General features: G+C 40.4%; 1 protein-coding gene across 3 annotated transcripts in view; it reads right to left on the bottom strand.

The window, feature by feature from the left end:
* The window catches only part of EXOC4 (exocyst complex component 4), a 676,926-nt gene that overhangs the window by 606,802 nt on the left and 46,376 nt on the right, over window positions 1-23,748 (bottom strand). For all 3 annotated transcript variants that reach the window (XM_028525527.2, XM_036010918.1, XM_036010919.1), the window contains exons 4-5: window positions 18,057-18,241; window positions 7,949-8,058 (exon numbers count right to left, since the gene is read on the bottom strand). In XM_028525527.2, coding sequence (XP_028381328.1) covers window positions 7,949-8,058; window positions 18,057-18,241 — 295 coding nt within the window. The remainder of the gene's footprint in view (window positions 1-7,948; window positions 8,059-18,056; window positions 18,242-23,748) is intronic.

Raw genomic sequence — 23,748 nt, 5'->3', positions numbered from 1 at the left:
AGAAAAATTCATATAGAAGAATTAGAAAAAAGTATTAAGAAATAAAAAGTAAAAACATAAAAATGTACCAGATCCAGATAGTTTCACAGGGCAATTGCAAAACTTTCAAACACCCAACAGTTCCAATGCTCTATAAATTGTTCCAGAGAACTGAAAATGAAGGAAAACTTTCTCATTCCTTTTATGAAGCAAATAATAACACTGAAACCAAAGTCAAATAAGATTTAGAGTATAGGCCAATCACTTATGATCATCTATGCAAAAACCCTAAATAGAATACTAGCAGCAGAATTCAACACCTCTCTGAGAAAATACACCACGATCAAGAGGGATTTCTTCTAGGAATGAAAAATGGGTTCCATATTAGGAAATCCATTTATATACTCATAGATTTCAAAATAAAATAGGAAAAAAATAGATAAAAGACAATGACAATGAATGAAAGATATATAAAAATGGACTTTAAACATAAGAAAAATTGTTCAAATGGACTCATAATCAGAGAAATGCACATTAAACAACACTGTGATACCACCCACTCTTTACCTGTTAAAACTGGCAAAAATAAAAAATTATGACAGCACATTATTTGGCAGAGCTGTGAGAAAAACAAGCACGCTCATACTCTGATGGTGGGAACGCAAGCTGACAAAACTCTTCTGGAGCAGAATTTGGCAATGCCAAAAAAATACATATGGACTTATCTTTTGATTGAGTTGTCCCTCTTCTAGTATTTACCCTAATGATACACCCCAACAGTATGAAAATACATGTGAACAAAGTCACTCATGGAGTCATTGCTCGCAATGATACTTCTACATAAGGTGGTTGAACTACGGTAAATCAACACAATGAAATACTATGCAAGAATTTTAAAAAATCAAAGTTTCTATGAAGTAATATGGAGTGACTTCCAAGATATATTATAAAGTAAAAAGAGCAAAGTATAGGAGAGTAAGTATTGTACTCTACCCTTCACAGAAGAAAGAAAGGCATGAAAAAGGGATGCATATATCTGCTCATTTGTGCCAAAAGAAACACAGTAAGAATAAACTAAAAACTAATGAGATTGATTACCTAGATGGGATGGGTGCAAACAAAACAGAAAAATGATTCGCATCCACTTAACTTTCTTATATATTATGGTTAAAAGAAATAGCTTAATAAAATAATGGCAAACAACAGACAATTCACAAAAGACCCAAATGGTCCATATAGACTTCATACATATGGAAGAGTCCATATCGCGGACTCTCAGCACCACTAAAAACCAGAGAACTGCAAACTAAAGAAACTTAAGCTACAAAACTAAAACAAAAACAAAATCTTCCAGGCTTGTAAAAGTCAATTTGCAGAAATTAAAATCTAACAAAGCCAAGTTTAAGGACAAAAAGTAGAGAACCAAATGTCCATGCACAGCCCAGAGGAATCTATCAATACATTGGGTACAATCACTTTAAAAAGCCATTTGGCAAGAAAAGTTTGAAATGCAAAACATTTCCTGCTCGTTCTCTCTCTCTCTCTCTCTCTCTCTCTCTCAGGACTCCCCCACCTTTGGGCCATCTCGGCACACACAGAAAATAATGCTACAGATCCCGCACAGTGAGGATCAGTGGAGGCGGCTGCATGTGGCTAAAAAGGCTTTGCTAGGAATTCTGACTGCCCTGAGACCCAACTGGCTACTCCAGAGGCCAAATAAAGGGTTGGGTGTCTCAGATCTTCCTGTACCCTATACCAAGAGATCACTGCTTGAGCACCTCTATCCTACGGAAACATGTACAAGAATACTCACTGCTATAGGTTCTTAATAATGAAAAACTAGGGACAACTTATACCTTATCTATAGGGGAATGAATAGTGATATATTTTATAAAATACTGTAACAGTCATTAAGATTTAAAAACTAAGCCCTGGCTGGCATAGCTCAGTGGATTGAGCACGGGCTGGGAACCAAAGTATCCCAGGTTCTATTCCCAGCCAGGGTACATTCCTGGGTTGCAGGCCATAACCCCCAGCAACCACACATTGATGCTTCTTTCTCTCTCTCTCTCTCCCTCTCTCTCTCTCTCTCTCTCTCTCTCTCTCTCTCTGTTCCTCCCTTCCCTCCCTAAAAATAAATAAATAAAATCTTTAAAAAAAAAAGGATTTAAAAACTAGAGCTATATTGTCACAGGAGAAAATCCAAAAAAACATGATATTGAGTGAAACACCCAAGCAGTAGAATGATGCATGTTATATTATATGATTATAAGTAAATTATACAATTAAGTAAATAAGTAAATTTAGTGATACAATTTAAACCTTAAAACATTCAAAAGAATAACTTCTATATAAAAATATACAAACGACAGAGTGTATATTGTTCATGTCGATACACACATATATAAGTTTACAAGCTGTACTGTTTCTCTATTTATAAATGCACAAGGAAGTACACACACACACATATACACAGGAAAAGTATGAAGGGGTACAGGAAAAAGATAGCAAATAATTTCAAAATAGCATTTACCCCTGTGGTAAAAGAGAGAGGAAAGAAATTAAGGAAGAATTCACCCAATCACAAGGGGCTTTGACTGTACTTGTAATGTTTTACTTTTTTTATTTTTATTCACTGATATTTAGAAAAAGAGAAGAAGTGGGAGGGAGGCACGGATCTGTTGTTCCACTTTTTTCTACGGTGGCTGGCTGACTCCTGCGCATGCCCGGAGCAGGGACCCAACCCGCAACCTCGGCACCTTGGGACAGGGCTCTAGCCAGCCGAGCTACCTGTCCAGGGCTTTGCAATATTTTATTTCTTATAAAAGGAGGCTTTTAAGTGAAAATGGAAAAATATTAATATTTACTATCTAGTAGAGAGTACATGGTGGCGGTTATATTGTTCTCTAATATATGAATTATATAATATTCATATTTTATAATACATACAATATACTAAATATACTGTAAATCATTTTTTAAAACTCTGGCCCTGCTTCATTTTTATACTTAGGAATATTTAAACTATTAATTCTATCTTGTCTGTCTTATATATGCCCTCAACTGTACTTAGGACCAATTATAGGAATCAACAAAGATATTTTATGAGTAAATGCAAGATATTTTAGGAACAGGTGCTTTAAAATGCCAAGGGAGACCCCAACCTCAGGACAAAAATAACTCAAAAAAATGTCACAATATTTTGGAGAATCAGATCTCCATTATCCTAGACATGTTAGTTCCAAGAGCTCCTTTTATGTTGGGATTTGTAGCTCCTACCCAAAGTAGAGAAACTATTTTTACATATCTGATCCAAAATTCTTAAGATAAATATTAAGTCTCAGAACGAGATTTTATGAGATAAAATGCACACCGAGAAAACCGCAGCAAAGGAAAAAAATCATTTAACTTGTACTCTCTTTACATTTTACTGCTTAACCAATGCTGGTACCAAAGAGAAAAGAAGTCCAGTGTCATTACAGCCACGGTCCCAGCAGGAGCATGAATAAAACAAATAAAGGAGCCACAAACAAAAGGCCTGTTTACCCTGGGAGTAATTGCTCAAAGTGTTCCAAGGGCGGCAGGCCAAGTGAAAGGACACACTGAGAATCCAAAAGCTTAAAACAACATTTTCCCACAATTACTGGCTTTTCTCCACACCTCTCCAATCCTTCCACCCAAGTTACAGTTGAATTATTACATCTAAATTAGTCATTAGTTTCCCTGTGCACTACAAAATACCGTGGCGAAAACAGGCAAGAGGCTTGCAAAATGCATCCCGACACTTTTAGAGTGGAGACAGCAAGAGGCTCCAACAACTGCCATCTTGCTTGAACCTGGACCAATCCCTCAATATCTCTGGATATAGTTTCCATATCTGTAAAATGAGTTTTTTAAATACCTGATTAAATAAACAATATAAGCAGCTTTTGATACATTTTACTAGCATACATTTCTTATACAAACTACCTGTTCATATTTTTCCTGTTAAATTTGCATATTTTTGCCTTTCCGTTAGCTTGTTCTATTCATTTACAGGGGTTCTTTATATATTCTGGATACTTTGTCAGACAAATGCCAATACTCCCATGTATGTGGACTCTTCTGCAAATGGCCCTTTTTGCCCAGTCATTTATTATGCCATTTCTTTTCTTCATTATCACTTGGGAAAGCTAGAGGGATGCTGATCGTTTTTCTCTTATTGGGCTGCTTGTTTCTGCCAATCTGTGCCTTGATTCTGCATTTTATAATTAAGTACTTTATTTTTTAATTAGACGTATGATAACCTAAACATCTGAAACATACTGAAATATGAGATACAAATATAATAATCATAATGATAATAACGATAGTACCCACCCTAACTACCTCATAGTTTGCATCAGCTGAATTATGTAACAATGTTATCACACAAACTGTAACACCTCAACCACAATAGAAAATCTCTCACAGAAAAGTCACAACTCTACCTCTAAATAAGACATCTGAAAAACATCTCATTCACAAGTAATCAAAATTCTCATTTAATTAATAACAATCGGGAAGTTCTCAGGAACCACCTCCAACCTTAATTTATGGCCCCCCAATGGAAGATCTGTTCTACCCAGGGATTCCCTATCAGAGCTCCCTCCATAAAAACGTCAGTTCTAATGGATTACGCCCTTAATCCTACTATTTCACAATGCGAGAGGGAAGCTCTAAGAGCCTATGCTAAATTACCTGCTGAAATGACGTTACTTTCTAGGTTGACCTGCAGAGCACTTCACAAATAGACTCTCAGGGCTTACTGTTCATTATTAAGAATAAGAAAATGTCTGCCCTTCATTATAATATATTTCATCAGCCTCACACTTTTATGTGTACTTAGTAACATTTTATGCAGTTCCCTACATAATTTACATCTTCCTCATTTACACAATCCCCTTTAATAATGTGACCCAGATTAACACAGACCTAAAGACTAGAACTGCAATGACTTAAAAAGATTTCACATCTAACTTCAAAAATGTCTAATTTTTACACACTGGCCCCTAAAGATAACTTAAGGGCAGAGTGCGATAAGCAGAATAATGGTGCCAGAAGGATATCCATGTCCTAACACCCAGACTCTGGAAATGCTACCTTATACGGCAGAGGACACTTTGCAGATATACTAAGGTTAGGGACATTGAGATGGGGAGATTATCCTGAATCATCCAGTGGAAATCAATCTAATCACACGAGTCCTTACAAAAAGGAAGGAGGAGACAGAAGAGAAGGTCAGAGAAATGGAACATGAAAAGGATGTGACCCACCATCTCTGGTTTTGAATATAGAGAAGGGGACCGCAAGGCAAAGGAAAGCAGGAAAAGGAGAGTGAACAAATTCTCCCATTGATCCTCGGGACAGAGCACAGCCCTGCTCATACCTTGGCGTTAACCCAATGAAACCCACATTGAACTTGTAGCCTAAACAACCACAATGAACAATGACGGATTTATGCTGCGGTAAGTGGTTGTGGCAGCAACCGAAGAGCAGCACGAAGAGCACACCCAGCCTGTCTGCAGGAAAACAGACTGAGCACACTGGAACCCAGCTCCCGGTGTGAAAACACAGCTACACTGCTTGTCAGCTGAGTCAGTTAAACCAGTTATTCACCCTCCCTAAGCCTTGGCACGCTCATCTGTAAAATCAGGCTAATCGAACGGTAACTCTTCACACTTAATGTCTTTGGCAGTTCTGCGACTTCAACTGAAATAATGTATACAAAACTACTTAGGTCCTTATGGCATTTCACAACATTACAACAAAACCTTATTCAAAGACCTGCTACATTACTTATCTTAAAAGACTATTGAAGAACTAAATGAGTCAATGCATATAAAGCACTTAAAATAGTTTCAGAGATAGAGGCACTAAACACATCTTACTATCCACTATTATTGATTTTAATTGATGATAATTTAACTGCCTTCTTTTTCAATCACCCACAGAAAAATCACGAGATCAACAGTCTTCAAAATAGTCAAGAAACGAGGCCTTCTAAAAATTACGGTTTGTACACATATCTGCAAGTATTCTGTGTAATGGTCCCGGCTCCACTGAACTAGCATGCACAGTTCTTGAAGAGTCACTCCCGACCATCAAGGAAGAGACCGAGGAGACCCAAGTGTCCACATGAGCTCCACTAAGTGATAAAGGCTAACGACAGGGCCTGATCGAAAAAGTGCCCGTCACAAAGTAAGAGTTTGTCTTGTTAAAAATAGCAGATGTTGCAACATTAAGCTTGTACTGAAATTCCCCATAATTGACATCTTCAGTTTATTTGGTATCTATACAGTACTTTTCATTTGCAAAACACGTGCCCTATCATTTCTTCAAAAGCAATTACATTTTTCTCTCACTTGGCTCCCAACTGGGCAACACTGACCTAAACTGACATAACCTAGCTAAGCAGTGATAACACTATAAAAACACAAAGACACAACCACTGATAATTTCCACAAAAATTAGGGGCAATACAAATCAAATGTACAGAAATATTTTCCGTTTCGTAATTCCACACACTGCAACAGCCCAAGCAGTGCCCAAACTCAAAGAATGGCAACACTAGATCAGGAAGAGAAGGAAAACAAAACCTTTTAACAGAGGCTGAGTAAACACCTTTGTCAAGTATCAAAGTAAAAATCAGTGTTCGAGGTCTTTCCAAAAAAATCAGTAAATAAGCAGACTTTCAGAAAAATCTTGTAATTCCTATAGTAAAAGCAATACACTTCAAGGTTCTAAGCCTAAATAACCCTAAATTTAATTAAATGATGTTTTTAAAAGGTAATTAAGCATGCCCCAATAAAAATATGTTGTGAAGCTATCCCCCCAAAAAGCACTTTCAATAAGTTATACAGAATGTATTGATTAAATCCAAATAATTTTTGCCTTTTCTGTATTTTCATTATTTCAAGCTCTGTAGGACTACAGAACTAATTAGAACCATAAAAACCAATTTTTATCTGAAAAGCCAGTGATAACTGACATTATATTTGGTTAAACGGCGTGGAGGGAGGTGTCAAAGGCAGGTGCCCACAGGGCGGCCCACACCCTTGCACCCACTGAGTCCGGCACAGCAGACAGGGCAGCTCTGGGCGAGGCCCGGGAGCTCTCCAAAACGAGATTCAAAGTATACTCTCCCTCCCCCAACGTTAAATATAAGCTGAAAAGGCTCCCCTTTATCTCATGCAACAGTGTATTAGGCAGCCCAAGAGGAAACAGGGTTAGTTTGAGGACGTGTTCTCAAACTGCAGTGTGTGTGTGTACAAGTGTGTGTGTGCAAGTGTGTGCATCAGGCGCATACAAAGTGAAGTGGCCACGGGATGACACAGGAGCCAGGCTACAGAACAGGGCTCACACGCTCCAAGGCACTCAGGGACCACACACGCACAGCGACGCATGAAGCAGCTCAGTCAATGCTAACAGGGGCAGTCCTGGCCAAGAGGCTCCATCAGTTAGAGCGGCCTCCCCATACGCGAAGGTTGTGGGTTTGATCTCCAGTCATGGAAGGTACGAGAATCAACCAATGAAGGCATAAATAAGTGGAACAACAAATTGATGTTTCTCTCTCTCTCCCTCACTCCCTCTAAAAATAAAAAGCTAACAGGAGCAGTAGAGGTTATACTAAAAAGGATAATATACACCCCACCAAAAAACACTCAAACTCAACTTCAGAAAAACAACCAACAACGGTCAAATAAAACACATCCACGACTGAATTCAGCAAGTGGGCCAGATGCAGCTGCCAGTTTCCAACCAGGACAAACGCCAGCGGGCCCAGGCAGTCACCTTAAACCTTACTCCCTCTAAGGAAGGCGAAGGGCTCATCAGAGGGCCCAAGACACTACCCTCAGGCTCCCCCAGGACCCCAGGCGTCCCTAGGTCTTTGCCTAGAAGCGGCAATATTCCAAAAAGAAATGTAGTGGCTGGAGAACTAAATACTTACCACTTGAGCTTCCAGGAGTCGAATACTGAGAGGTATCAAGAAACTTTCGAGGAGCAGGAAGGTTTGTAACATCAATCAGAGGAACAGGAGGCGCATCTTTCACGAGGGCGCTGCAGGGAAAAGAGCAGCAGTTACTCCCCACTTTCTCCCAGAGCGGGGAAGTCCCACCACGTCCCCGTCCCTTGTCACTCTGTCTCTGCTATGAGCCCTCTTTCCACTGTGACTCCAAATACCTCCCAAGCGTATTTCCCGTGAAGTGGTGATTGTCACAGGCAGGGATAACGGTGTTATTCTAAGGTTTCCAAGTACGTAAATATTCAGTCTTTTCATTTCCGTGCAAGGTTCAAAAAAAAAAAAATCGATGTGTGTGTTCTGGATCACCTGGATGCCACCTTAGAACCAAATTACACCGCGCAACTTCAGTGCCCTCCTTTGTTACTGTATAAAAATTAATTTGCCTGCAGAGAAAGAGCAAATGACACCACATCATAATAACCAGGTGAGGGTTTATCTAGCTAAGTCTACTTTAATTTGTGTTTTTCAAGTTAAAGTTTTTTGACATATTCTGAGTTCCTGGCATTTAGTCTTCCTTAAAAGAGGTTTGTGTATTTCATCAAGTTGAGAATCACTACAACAAAAGATGATTTCAGGAATCTCAAGCAGGTTAATTCAGTATGTATCACCTTTCTCAAAAAGGTCTAGCCCCTCATCTTAATGATTAACTTTATAATCTCCAGACTAACTACATAAATTTTTACAAAAAGACTATAAAAAACAATTCAACTTTCAAGGTAACCCCCAGTCACAGGCATCTGTTCAGTGCGAGAATACAGGCAATGCCAAGGCAAACAACACCTGCGACCCACCTCCCAGGAACTGAAGCTTCACACTGCAGCTACTGCAGAAAAGCTTCTTTAAGTCTCAAGGGTAGCCAGTCAGAGCCAAAGAGTCCTCATCTCCCCGTTCCAGTCCCGACACACATCCTCTGCAGCAGCTGCTACCCTTAGAAATGATCCCCATAATGAGTTACGGAGGCAGAGGGGAGCAGGCATGAGGCCACACCCGCAGGAAGACTTTCTCCAAATGCAATGAGAGGGTGTATGCAATTCTGAACATCCCACCCCCTCCCTCGCCACAGCGAGATAGCCCCATCTCCCTCTCACGCTACTTTTGGAATGGAAGTGCGAGGTAAGTGTGTATTTGTAAGCTAGTTAAAAATAAGCATATTCCTTCAGAAAACTTTGAAAAACAAACTTTACGTTAAAGGGCAAAATTAACATTTAAGCTTTTTTCATCCAGGGCTGGTAATGTGTGACCCCTTGTCCTAGGCCGTAAGGATACCTCTGACAGTCATTAACTTCTCCCTTTTCACTAAACACAGAATAGAGGGAATCATTACTCAAGTCTTAAGCATCTGTTAGGTGCCTGGCATCACGCCCCCTCGCTGAGGATCCAACTATGACTAAGATAGGAGCTAAACCAAACTTAGCACATTTCCAATTGTTGGAATCACTCGCACACTAATGTGAAACAACCTCATGTGAAGAATAACATATATAAAAGTAGCACAAACAGCACTTACCGAGAACTGAACTGATACAGTTCCAGTAACTCTTTTCCTCCCAAATACAGCTAGAACTTCCTACTCACCTAAAATATCTTAAGGAAATCCAACAGAGCTTTCAAATCCACTCGTTTATCACAACCGTCTGTCTATCACTTTAATGGACAAATCCATTAGATCATACATGCATCCATTTATCCTTCATATATTGACTACTATTGTCTTCTCATTTTTCTTTTCAGCTTCTTCATGCTTTTTACCTGCATTTTACTCACAATTGGAAAACCATCTCCACATGCCTCTCTAGCCCCTAGATACATATCCCAAGGAGTATGTTTGATAGTGCTATTGAGTAAATTAAAAAAGTTCATTTCAATTTTAAATAAGAAAAATACATATTTTACAAATATTCCCATAACAAACGTGGGGGAATATCTTTAAAGCACTGTCAAATGAAAGCATCACTGTGAAATGAAAGTATCAGTTAGCAGGGAAGTTCAGGCACACAGCTGGCATGCCGCCTGTCAGGCCTGTACATGAAGCACTGAAGTCGGTAGATATGTCTGATTACACACATATATGAGTACAACACACACTTCTGTGAACACAGATGTGCACATGGTTCACTTGAGATCAAAACCTACCATCTTCTCAGTTTTTAGCTAAAAAATATATTTTAGTTAAATATATAGGGCGGTAAATGGCTTGCCATCTTAACTTTGAAAAAAATAACATGCTGACTTATCAGCAGAGCCAAAGGGCCCTCGAACTCCATCAATAAACTTTCAGAAAGTCGATTTACGGCAAAACTATTTTCATAGACTCATCTCTCTTTCTAAAATTTTCCCTTGGGCTTCAATTTTCTCCTTTCGTGAACACTAACCCAAAGGCAAGTCACTCTGCAAATGACTTTTTGTTTTTCCCTTGTTCTTTTATGGAAGGACTTAATCTCAAGAGTTCAAGAGAACTCTTCATTTAGTTACTACAGACAAGGAGCTCAACAGAAAGGCAGGTGCCATTATAGAGCATCACACTTAAATGGCAGGAACATGCCTCGGTTTCTACTTCGGACAATAGGAAAAGCCTATTCTCACCATACGCCAGAGATCAAGTTCAGAAAGTATTGATTAATTGATTAATTAATCAGTAACTTCAAAGGGTTTTGAATCTCTCAGAGGAAGTAGTCTCACAAACAAAAAAAATCAAAATTGGACTATTCTTTTCAAGTTTCTAATTAAATATGAAAGATCTGAACTGTCTTATTTTGAAACAAAATATTGATAGGAGTTAATTTTCTTTTTAAATACAATTGACTACAAATTTTTATTTGAAAATATATTGAGAATCATTCATAGCTGAGTTTTTCAGGACAATCGATGAGCATAAGACTGTCTCCCAAAAACTACTAATTGCACATGGTGATCGAACGAGATCCGCTGTTGCCTAACCACGCGGTGGCACACAGCAAAACTAGGAAACCAACGAAACTCTTCCAAAAAACCAACTCCTACCACCACAGCCCCGAGAACTTTCTGCCTGTGAACCATCCATCCAATTAGTAAGGAGCTGCTTCTAATGTGCTTGATTTCAATATTTCAAACCATGAAATGTTTAGGTTTGTTTAGTTTTTTTAAGAAGGATTAGAAGTATTAACAGCTTATTAAACATTTCCTTTTTAATTAGAATTTATTTCCATTCCTTTCTTAGTAATAAGTAAGACCAACTATGTCCAAAAGTTACAGCAACTGTCCATTTGGTTGATTTTATTGTCAAAGTATAACTTGGCAGAGGTGAGTTGAGCTTTAAGTTGTAAATCTACTGACTAATATACTCACCTCTGTAACCCCAACAGCTGGCATAGTATCTGTCAAAGGCCAAGTGCTCATAAAAGTTTATTGAATCAAACTGAGCTGAGAAATATTTGTCAAGGATAATATGCCCTTAGGAAGAAAATTTAACAAGAATGAAACAGAAATGGCTGGCACAGTAATTTTGGAAGAAAATTTAACTGAAGAATGAAACAGGAATGGCTGGCACAGTAATTTTCTATAGTCTCACGATTGGCTAGAACATACAGAAAAAATAATGAATGATTCAGAGACTATAAAAGTCAAAAACAATCATGATCTCAAATGATAGACCAAGAATTAAAGACATGTAATACAAAATAAAGTGAAGTGAAAATCAAAACAGAAAGGAAGAAAAACTGAAGGTAAGAGAAATAAAACTGGCATAGGAAAAAAATTAAAAGACAAAACAGGCAGCATATAATACAGTGGGGTCAAGGTCGCTCTTTACACACCCAGAGACAAATATGGCAGTCTGAAATTTTCTCCTCCTCTAACTAGCGTCCAAGAAAGCAAGGTTAATCAAGTATTAACTCAGGATGCATGCAATAAATAAAAGGATTGACTATTTTTTAAAATAAATTTTTATTGATTTTACCAGTTTATATGAGGACCCCCCGAAAAGGAATTCATTTATAAAAACATGTGTATTCCCTGGCTGGCGTAGCTCAGTGGATTGAGCGCGAGCTGGGAACCAAAGTGTCCCAGGTTCGATTCCCAGCCAGGGTACATTCCTGGGTTGCAGGCCATAACACCCAGCAACCGCACATTCTCTCTCCCTCCCTTCCCTCCCTAAAAATAAATAAAATCTTTAAAAAAAAACATTGTGTATTTATTCATACATGTTTAAACTTCAGTTACCTTCAAAGTATTCTGCATTTGACTCAATACACCTATTGAGACATTTTTTCCCCTGCTCCAACAGTTTTTGAACATGTCGATTTTGGTGCCTTTTAGTGCCTCTGCTGTTTTTTGTTTCACCTCCTCCACATCGGCAAAACATTTCCCTTTGAGGACTTTTCTCATGCAGAGAAACAAAAAAATGTTGCTCAGGGCAAGATGGGGTGAATAGGTAGGGTGGGGCATGAGGGCCCAAAGACTGCTTAACACTCAGCGCAGTGAGGGCAGGTGCGCTCATAAATCACTCATCATGAAACAGGCAAAAGCTCTGAAAGAGTCTTCAAAAAATTCACTCAAGACAAACGCAGCCTCTCACAACAATGCCAGCTGGTACACTGATACAGATGGGTTCCTAGAACATGTACCTAGCAGGGAGAGGGAATAATTCTGTTTTTCCGGGGGCGGGGGGGGTCACCCCTTGTAAAGGTAGTAAGGGTTCTTTTTAGAAAATACAAAAAAAAATCTACTAATACAATTTTGGTACCAGGCCCTTCCAAAACACTGAACAGAACGAAGGCTCTGCCTGTCCACTCATCCCTCCCTGCTCCCCGCCCCCTCCCCCCACCGCACACACACAAACTGTACATATTCTCTTTTTTCAACATGCTTTGGATGATCCTGTGTAGAATTTTAAATCCTACTTTTTCCCTTCATCAGTAAACATTTTGCCACTTCATTAAAAATGATTCAAAAGCATCATCAATAACTATTATTTTAAAGTAATAATAATACACATACATGCCCATGACACGTATATTTGCAAGGCAGAGGGTATGCAATGAGTCCTTCTTGCCTAAACCCCACTCCTCGTTTATCTCCCACAGGTAATTCCTTTTAATAAGTCAGGGTTCCGGCATTATCCTTTCGGGGACTGCCTACACACATACATTTACATCTATATATTCAGGGGTGTCCAACCTTTCGGCATCTCCAGGCCACACTAGAAGAAGAGTTGTCTTGGGCCACACAGCAACCACATTTCCACACATAATCACAAAAAAATCTCACACTGTTTTAAGCAAATCTACAATTGCTGTGTTGGGCCGCATTCACAGCCATGCTGGGCTGCGTGCAGCCTATGGGCTGCAGGTTGGACACCCCTGAAAGGATACAGATTTAAATATATATCATTCCAATTCCTTCCTACTTCAAAAATATAGTTCTTTATATGCATGTGCTTTCACATGATTTCTTTTCTCCAGCAGCAGAAACTTGCTGTTGGGTGTTTGTGTGTTTGTTTTGGATACCAACAATCAAATCAGTCTTTGTATTTGGAGAGACTCTCCACAGTCCGGGTCAAAGCAAAAAAGAAAGAGGACATGACTTCATTTGATAAAAGTTGAAGGGGGCCAGACATGTCCCAGGCTCGACAAACTGAATGCTTCCAGCCAGGACTTTGAATCTTGAGGACAGAAAGAAAAGATGGAGGGACATTTAGAGAACATTTTGACCTCAGAGTCAAAAACCCAGCAACGCAGGCATGGTGCCAGCAGGGCCGCCACCCAGCCAGACAGGCCCCTCCCGGGGCTTGTCTGTCATGCTCTGTGCTCAGCGGCTTCATCGCCCTTGGTCCCTCCTGGGTTTTAGAGCTGACCACACAGACCTCCTTCTCTTAGATTCTGTGACCTACCTAATAACTTTCCACTAACTTCTGTCCTTGTCTTACTTTCCAGGACAGATTTCTACTACTGGCAGTCAAGAGCACTGGCCGACACATCATCCTTTGCAGGAGACAATATATTTGCTGTTTTCTCTAGTGATTTTTCAATATAGAAATCTTGAAATACACATATCTAGGTTAGCATACACAAATTTAAATGAATTAAACATTTTCCTCTAATTATTAAAATCCAAAATAAAACAACTTCGGATTCAAGTAAGAATCCAGCATTCCTTTCTATCTCCTGCCTCTCCAAATTTCCCAGTCTCTATTAACAATGCTGAGATATACAGTAAATCCTGTTTATTATTGTGTAGTGTTCTTTGACTACATATACCTTCTTTTTCTGTTATCATGTATTTATTTTTATTGAAATATATGTGACATATAACATTGTGTAAATTTAATAGGTACACGTTAATTTGAAACATCTATATATTGTAACATGACTGCCATTGCAGTGACAATTAGCACTGTACTTTTTAAAGAAATAGCACAAAAAAATCACAATTCTATGGAACCACAAAAGACAACAGCCAAAGCAACCCTGAGAAAAGAACAAAGCCAGAGGTGTCACAAATTACACTATAGAGCAACAATAGTCAAAACAGCATGGTAACAGCAGAAAAACAGATACACAGACCAATAGAACAGAACTGACAGCCAGAAATAAGTCCATATGTACATGGTCAAATAATTTTGGGCAAAGGAGCCAAAATTACACAATGGAGAAAAGAAAGCTTCTTCAATACATGGTGCTGGGAAAAATGGAAAGCCACATGCAAAAGAATGAACTAGACTGCTATTAGATCTTTTCAAAAATAATTTGCAGCTAATATTTTTTACCTTGTAAAAATAGATGTGTCAATTATTTAATGTAAACTTATTTACTGATATGCAGGCTTTTCAGAGGCTATAAACTACCCACAACTTGATTGTTCTCAAGTTGCTGAATTTGATTTATACCTCAGAGTTTATGATTGAGTACTCTTCTCAGAAAATAAGAGTGATTTTTTTGTTGTTGTTAATTTATATCGGAGAATGTCTCTCTGCCACTCACGCACATCAGTGTCCACCTGGCTGGGTACAGAAATCTGTGGTCCAACTCTCCCCCAGTCAACACCTTGTTGACTCTGTGCTCTGCCGTACACTCTGGCACTTCCTGGTCAGCAGACCCTGATTTTCCCTCCTTTCTACGGATCAGGACTAGGTTAACGGTATAAAACAGAAGACCCAAGTAGCAGGGGCCTGAGTAAAACAAAGGTTTTCCTTCTTGTCACATAAAAGATCTACTAATTCAGGGCTATTCAGGGCCATTCAGGCCTATTAACAGAGGATCCTTGTCATTAAAAAAATTAATTAAAATGTGGCTTCCATCCTGAAGGCTCCCTCACATCTAAGATGAACTGATGGCACCAGTCCAGTTGTATATGGGAAGGAAAGGAAGGCAAGTGAGGGGTAAAAGAGTAAGCACACCAATTTAGTTGGCACCTTATAAACTTTTCCTATGACCCCGATACAGCAGCTTGCAAGCAGAAGTCACACTAATTACCGTTAGCTATATAGGAAGCTAGAAAATGTCACCCTGTAGCTGGGCATACAGCCACCAAGAACAAAATAAAGTTTTTGTTAAAAATGAAGAAAGGGAGAATAAATATTGGATGGGCAGATAACTATCACATCACCACAGATAACATTTTTTCCCTGGTGCTTACAGAATTTGCCTCTGAAATTCATAAAAATTTCTGGATCCTTATATAAGGGTAACGTTTTTCATTAATTTCACCTTGAAATCTTTTGATTTGCAAATCAAGGTCTTTTTTTTTCCTGTTTAAGTAGGTTTCTTCATTTACACTATAGGTATTGCTTCTGTTTCTCTATTTGTTTGCTAGGGTTGCCATAATGAAATATCTCAGACTGAGTGGCTTAATGAACAGAAATTTATTTTTTCACAGTTCTGGAGGCTAGAGCCCAAGCTCGAGACAGTGGCAGGGCTGGTTTGTTCTGAGGCCTCTCTGCCTGGCTTGCAGAAGGTCATCTCATCGTTGCTTCTCCACATGGTCTTCCCTCTGTGCAAGTCTGTGTCCAAATTTCTTCTTATATGGACATCAGCTATATTCCATTAGCGCCCACCCCAGCGACCTCATTTTTAACTCATTTACTTCTTAAAAGACCCTACCACCACAGTTTCTGGTACTGAGAGTTAGAACTTCAACACATAAATTTCAGGGGGAGACAACTCAGCCTGTAACACGAAAATGCCAGTGTCATCCTTCAGAACACCTCAAATCACTGCACTGATCGCTCTTCTCCGTCTTTCACACACATCATCTTTCTTTTGCCATCTTGTCTCCTCCTTCTTCATAATGAGGAAGTTTTCCCTCCATTTCACTGATTCATTCTTCTAATTCCTCTCTCTAAAAATGAAGACTTCATTTCCCTACTTTATTCTGGTTTTCCTCATACTTTGTTCGTGTTTTAGTTATTTCTTTTTGTGCCTTTCCCATTTCCATTCTTATCACTCCCTATTAACATTTCACAGAAGCTACATGCCTGGTGCACACAACCACGAAATCTGAGTAACATTCAACAACGAGCACATATCCTGAGGGTTGGCTGGTCCAGGCTGGGCAGCTCGGCTGATCCTGGATGAGTTCTGCGTGTCTCTCCCCATCCCCCTGGGACCAGCGCCATCGTGGCAGTGGCAGGGGCACGAGAGAGCATGCTCACTGGCACCAGCTCATTTCAGGCCCTGCTCTGTGCCATGTGCCAATCAGTTGACAAAAAAGCAAGAGCCCATAAATCAAAGAGCAGAAAATACATTTTTCCCACTAAAGTGGGGGAGTGATAATTTTGAAAAATTATCTATATCATCTTTCATTTTTTGAGAAACCGTAAGCTCAGTCTCCTAAAGTTTTCCTGTTTTGCTGAATAAATTTGTTCAAATGCTTTATGATTTTTTAATTATTTACTGATTTGAGAGAGAGAAAGACAGAAACATCAATTTCATGTTCTGCTTAGTTATGTATTCTTGTATGTGCCCTGACTGGGGATCAAACCTGCAACCTTGGCATGTCAGGAGTATGCTCTAACCAACTGAGCTACCAGGACAGCGCTAAATGATCTTTTCTGCGATCATTTTCTCAGGTAATGCTCATTTTCTTGTATGCTACAGACTATTTTCACAGGACCCAGGGTATGTTTTTAAATCCTTGCATGGGAAGAAATCTATTCAGACCCACTATTTACCACCAAACACTGTGGACAGAAGTTCCTAAGCATGGCCCCCACCCACCCCTACTCTCCCCTCAAGTGCTGGCAGTTATTCTACTCATATCCAGTGTTGAAATTAAGTCTCAGGTACATAACCCTTAGCTCGTCTTCTGTGTCGACAGTTTTTCCAGCACCCATATGCAGGAAAGAGACAGAAACCCCTCTTTCTCTGGCAGTGCCTTGGACTAAACTGCAGCTTCACACACAAAGTTGGCAATCTGTGTTTGAATAGGGCAGGGCTATAAGGATTTCATCGCAGCATGCACTGCTTCCAGTGCTCCTCTTGTCCACAGCTGAGGAGAACGAATAGCCAAGTAGACTGCAGTGGACAGCGCTAAACTGCACTCTGAAAGTACCTTATGGCTAGCCTAAAGGACTCTCGGAAGGACATGCCACGCACAGCTCTCTGCCACATACTACCAGTGCCAACATCCTGCTGTCTCAACTGTCTTAAGATCTGGTCTACTCCCGGCCGGGTCTACACTAACCTAATGAATTTCCTGTGTCCACCCCAGGCCCTTCAACGCAGGACTCTCCTGAACTACTCCAGAAAGAGGACTGTCTAAAGCTGAAGACAACCCTAAGCAACAAAGAATCTTGTAACTTCAGTTCATACACCTACATTTCTCCATTAGGTTGACTCCACTATCCAACTTTAGGGTTTTCTCCTCTTCCTTCTGGGGTACACCAGAGTATCTCTGATCCAGTACATGAAAGGCCCACAGTAAATGTGTCTCATGTATCTTACCTTCACATAAAGGATTGTAAAAAGAGAAGTAAAATAAACTATAATATTCTGGAAAACAAACACTATTCCCTAAACTTCTGCCACATGCACTGTAGCAAAGAGCCCCTTTGACCGACCTCATCCTCCCTTTGTCCGTGCTGCGCTGCCCAACTCGGCTGGTGGATTTGATGTACAGGTGCCGGTGCAGCTCATCTATGAGAACCAAGTGAAGATTCATCTTTTTGCTGTGAAGCTCCAGCCTAAGGTCACTCAGCCCTTCCACCTGGAGCAGGGGGCCCTCCAAAGACTCGACTGCTGACACCTGAAGAGGAGGAAAAAGACGATTAAGTACAAAAACTAAATCATCTAACAACATTACAAATATGAAAGACTATTTTTTTAAATACTGTCAAAGGCGAGTTTATGAGAACCTGGGAGCATACATCAGACTCTGGAGTACAGTGGCCCCCTCATCTGTGTTTTCATGTTTGGCAGTTTCAGTGACCTGGGTCCAACCAAGTCCAAACATGTTAAATGGAAACACTCCAGAAATAAACAAGCCACGAGTCTTAAACTGCGTGCCATCTGAGCAGCGTGACAACGTCGCGCACCACCCAGGCCTGACGGACCCAGGCCTGGATCACCCCTGTGCACCGCGTGTACACACTGTGCACACGACCTTCCCCGTCAGTCACTCAGTGGCCGTCTCAGTCGTCAGACCGACTGCCATGGCATCACAGTGCTTGTGTTCAAGTCGCTCTTATTTTCCTTAATAAAGGCCCCAAAGTGCAAGAGGAGTGATGCTGGTAATTTGAACATGCCAGAGACCTTTAATGCATGCTTTAAGTGAAAAAGTAAAAACTCTCAGTAAGAGAAACAAATTGCATGCTGAGATTGCTAAAACCTATCTTCTCTCTGTGAAACTGCCTAATTTACAAATCAAACTTCATAACAGGTGGATCTAAAGGCAGAAACAACAGCATGTAGAGGAGTCAGTACTATCCACGGGCTCACGCATCCACCGGGGGTTTTGGACATGTGCCCCGTGAAATAGGGGTGACCGTGGCATAAGGCACACAGGCCTATTCTGCTTTGAAGGGCTTACCTACCACCTGAGATGCAGAACGCTGAAGCAAATGACCTTGATAAGACAAACAGGAAGGCACCTAAAGGACCATGGCAAAGGCGTATGTACGATCTATTCCACACACACGGCCTATTAACAGTCACAAAAAATGACCCCCCCCCATTACATGAGTGTATCATTCATGTTCTCACAAGAACTCCATGCACTAAAGGTAGCCCTTAAGACTAACTAAAAGCACACTGTAAGTTCTGCCATTAATTCTCATGGTGACCACGAATCAGAGCCTGGTTAGCCCAAGCCTACTGTGAGTCTGCGTACAGCCAGGCCCTCTCCCACTCACACTCGCGTGCCCACGCACACAGAGGGCCCACGCACACAGAGGGCCCACGCACACAGAGGGCTATGCAGGTTCTGCACAAACCTCCTGCAGACAGCGGCAGTCATCCCCCACCCAGCCTGACCCAGTCCGAGAGAAGAAATGGAATTCCAGCGGTGAGCGGGAGATAAACCTTGCAGAGGGAGACACCGCTGGAGTAAGGTGCACTTGGAAAGACGTTAAGACAAAACGGACCAGATGAATAAAAACGGTGTGGGAAGGCCCACAACGAATGGACAGGACAGGGGTTTGGGGAACCCGGAGCAAGTCATTTTGAAACCACAGTGTATAGGTCTCAAAAAATAGCAGGTATGACAGGATCCCATTTATCTATGTATATAAAACTATATTTATTTCTTTATGTATAAAGATCTTATGTATTTTTAATGGAAAAAAACTTACAGAGAATAGTCTAGGTACTGTTCCTTGGGAGAGAAAAAGGGGAAGGCGGAGTAACACAGGGACTGTAAGTGCAGTAACAACGACAGAGGAGAGAGACCACAGCCGAACTGGGGGGTGGGGCCGCACTGCCAACTGCCAAGCTCCCTGAAGGGAGTAATGTGCTGTGACTATTGCCTGCTTAGGTTATACTTCTAAATGTTCCTAGTGTGGTACAACTAAAGGCAACACTAATAATACTTACTTCAGGGTAAAAACATGAAATGCGCTTATGCGAATGAACATGTCCCTAAAAAAATGAAGCATTTCTACAAAAGCAATAGACAAGGAAAGCCACGCAACACACCGGTGGCACGTGCCGATCTGAGATCTACTCCAGTGTACGCAGTCACGGTGGAGCTTGTGGGCGGTGAGAACACACGGCTCGGGAGCTGCCCGGTGCAAGCTGGCCTGGGAGGCGGAGGAAAATGCAAAGGCTAACCCTCAACCATTTCACTCGTTTTGTGACATGCTATAATCAAATGTCAGCAGCAAATAAGTTTCCTTAAGTTAACCAAGAAAGAATCAGGGACTGAAAGAGTGACAAGCCCTGGGCCAGCTCTGCCCTCTGAAGCCTGCCAGTTCATTTCCATGCTGACTCGCAACCGCCCCCACTCACTCGGGAGCCCTGGGCCTTGCGCACGCTGCCAGCAATTCCAAATGGAAAGGCAACCTCGCAAAATGACCAAAGTGTCCCCAAGGAGGAAAAACAACAACAAATTCATTCACACTTGTGCTCGAAAATGGATTTTAACTTGAGTCTCCAGCAGAGAAAAGAGGATGCATTAACCTTCAGTGACATGGAGATCCAGAAAATGAAAAATAATTGGGTGAACCACCGGTCCATCATGTAGCCTTATCCCTTATGATGATTAAATCCAACTGTGATGTTTAAGCTTCAAAATCATCCACCGTGCGCCCACACTCGATTCGTGTGTAGGAATTTGCATGAAGCTTTTTAACCCAAATAGCTCAAGTTCCAAATACAAAATTATATGACAATGTCAACTTTCAAAGCCACCTAAGTAAAATTTTAAAACAGATTTTTTTATTGTTATTTGTTGATTTTAGAGAGGGGGGAAGCAGTGGGGGCTGGGGGAAGGAGGGAGGGAGAGCGGAGAAAGACAGACAGACAGACAGACAGAAACATCCATTGGTTGTTCCACTCATTTCTGCATTCATTGGTTGATTCTTGTGTGTGCCCTGACTGGGGATGGAACCCACAACCTTGGCCTATTGGGACAACACCGTAACCAACTAAATGACCTGGCCAACACTTAAACTCTTTTTTAAATATAGGTAAAACACTCAGCCCAGTGCCTGGCACATACTGAGTGCTCACTGAAATTATTTTTAACAAAACCTATTTATTCCATGGATAAAGAAATCTCAGAGGGTGTTTTCAACATGCCTCAATGTAACATTTTCAGTAAAGTACTGTTTCCTTCATAGAACCATTATACCCATTTAGATCAGGGGTCCCCACCCACCGGCTGCAGACCACCACGGGTCCAAGGCCTGTTAGAAGTGGGGTGTGAGCACAGCTCACCTGCACTCAGCCTTCTGTCCACCCCCTTCCACAAAACCAGTCCCCCTGGTTCCAAAAAGATTGGGGACCGCTGATTTAGATGACAAGCTTTCTGAGTAACTTCTATCGACCCAAAATACAAGTACAATTAACACACACACACACACACACACACATGGTCTTAAAATTTCAAAGATCTGAAAACCTTCCCACAACAAGAATAGAGAACAGTATCTTATTTCTATACAAGAACACAGTGCTTTCTTTTGTCCTACTCTTGTTAAAAATCTATTTATAAAGGTATAATCATGGGAGTTAGGCAAGGCCAGTGTCTTCCCCTCATCTGACCTTACTAAGCGGCACTCAAACAAACATGAATAAGCTAGTAGTTAATGCAACACTTAAGGTCTAGAACATCACTTTAGAAACCTGACATTTACCTTAGCTTGCTTTAAGCAGCCTGTACCATCAAGTTTACTCATACAGAACTCGGTGAGTCAGCAGTCACCCCAACCACCGTCGCTGATGGCCAATTCTGTCACACTGGGCTGGGAAGGGGGCGTGGGATGGGGCCTGCCTTCTAGGCACACACTAACATTAAGGCTTCCCTAAAAGAGAAATCCATCTAATTTAGAAATGAGCATAACTACTAGTAAAAATACAACCAAAGAGATTTTTTTTAATGCATGAAAAATGGTTATTTCCTAAATTATTTTGCTGCTCTCCAAATTCAATGATACAGCAGGCACACTTTTAAAATAACACTGATGAAGCATCAACAGAACTTCAAGAGATGCGGTTAAGTAGACAAGCAGCAAAATGGTCTCACAGTTAGTGGCTATGAGAAATAATCAAAATTGGGTACAAAGAGTGACTATTTGTGACATTAAATAATCTCACAAGTACACATATTAAAACTGTAGGACAACACAGCAACAGAAAGGAGGTGAAGTAGACAACAGACAGTGGAGCAGTTCACTGGAGGTGCTGCTGCTCCACATCTACCTGCCAGTCACTTGTCACTCATCCACGCCCCACGTGACCTCTACTGCAGCCTAGAATGCTCAGGTACGCCACACCACTTCTTACAGATTACTACTAGTAGATAATGAGCCAACCAGTGTATCTGGAATTTTTCTTACATGTATTTATAAAATTATTTGGGGGGGGCGGGGCTGAAGATACTATTAGTAGGGATTTTTTTCACAGAACACCAATTATTACCTAACAGAACATTGGTATTCTACTCAATGCAACGGGAAACTGCTCAGACAGATACATAAATCTGTTTTGGAATAAAAACAAGTGTTTACTCTAGGGTTATGAAAATAAGCAAACATTAACAGAAACGTTTTAACACATGATGTTGAGCAGGACAGCATGTCTGCTACTAGAAGCCTGCCCATTAAGAAAACGGAAATTCAAAACAGTGTTTCCGTAACTCAAAAAAAAAAAAAATAGGTCAAAAAACAGCTAATATGTACATGATCAAGAACTGTCTGATTTTTCAAATAATTTTACTTTGAGATGAGAGATAAATGTGCAACAAAAGAAATCTTTGTAATTAGAAACTATGGTGCCAGTCATTTTTCTTTCCCAAGTATCTATTTCTCCATTTCACTTTAGTTTAAATTAAGAAGTTGTTATCCCCCAGCTAAGTGTTTGTCTTCTGCCGGTCTTCCTCAGGCTGACTAGGTGAAGACCTAGTTTTGTGCTTTAACACAAACCAGTGGAGATATTTGGGAGAAGCACCACGGCTGGCCATTCTCAACGGCCGCTTCACTGCTGGAAGGAAACTACTGGTCTTATTTGTTTTTAGTCGGAGAAGGTAAGCTACCCAGAGGTAAATGACTTCAGTAACTGTTTCTAAATAGAACTAAGGTTCAAGCCAAAATAAAGAAGCAAAACTTATAGGTATAAACAAATAAACAAACAAACAAACCTGATAACTAAACCATCTGCTAGCTAATGAAAATGCTTATTTTAGCAACAATATTCCCTGCGAAAGAAAATATTTGCCACTGTTGAGTCCAAAACAAATATTTTCTTCAGGACTCTGATAATGATGTTTCCAAAATGACCTAGCATTTCTGAGTTGGTCACTTTGTCTCCCTTAAGGAAGCTTTCTTTTTTTCCTATAATAAGATGACATAAACCTGAATGTGTGCCTTGGCCCCACTTATGGATGCAGTAAAAACATATCAAATTACACTATTCCAGAGAATTGATACCTTCTCTTTTCTTACATGCATATGACAAGAAGACACAAGTTAAACAAATTTTTAGAACTGTCTTAACTAAATAAGAACATCAAAAAGCTGTGGATGCAAACAACAAAGAAACATGTCCTGGAACCCCGAAGGGGAAGATGCTTTGGGCTCCAGTAGGCTCAGCTTTGCC

Source organism: Phyllostomus discolor, chromosome 10 (assembly GCF_004126475.2).
Source record: "Phyllostomus discolor isolate MPI-MPIP mPhyDis1 chromosome 10, mPhyDis1.pri.v3, whole genome shotgun sequence".
In the NCBI taxonomy this organism is placed as follows: Eukaryota; Metazoa; Chordata; class Mammalia; order Chiroptera; family Phyllostomidae; genus Phyllostomus; species Phyllostomus discolor.
The sequence above is the reverse complement of the archived record's forward strand: the minus strand, read 5'-3'. Positions and strand labels throughout refer to the sequence as shown.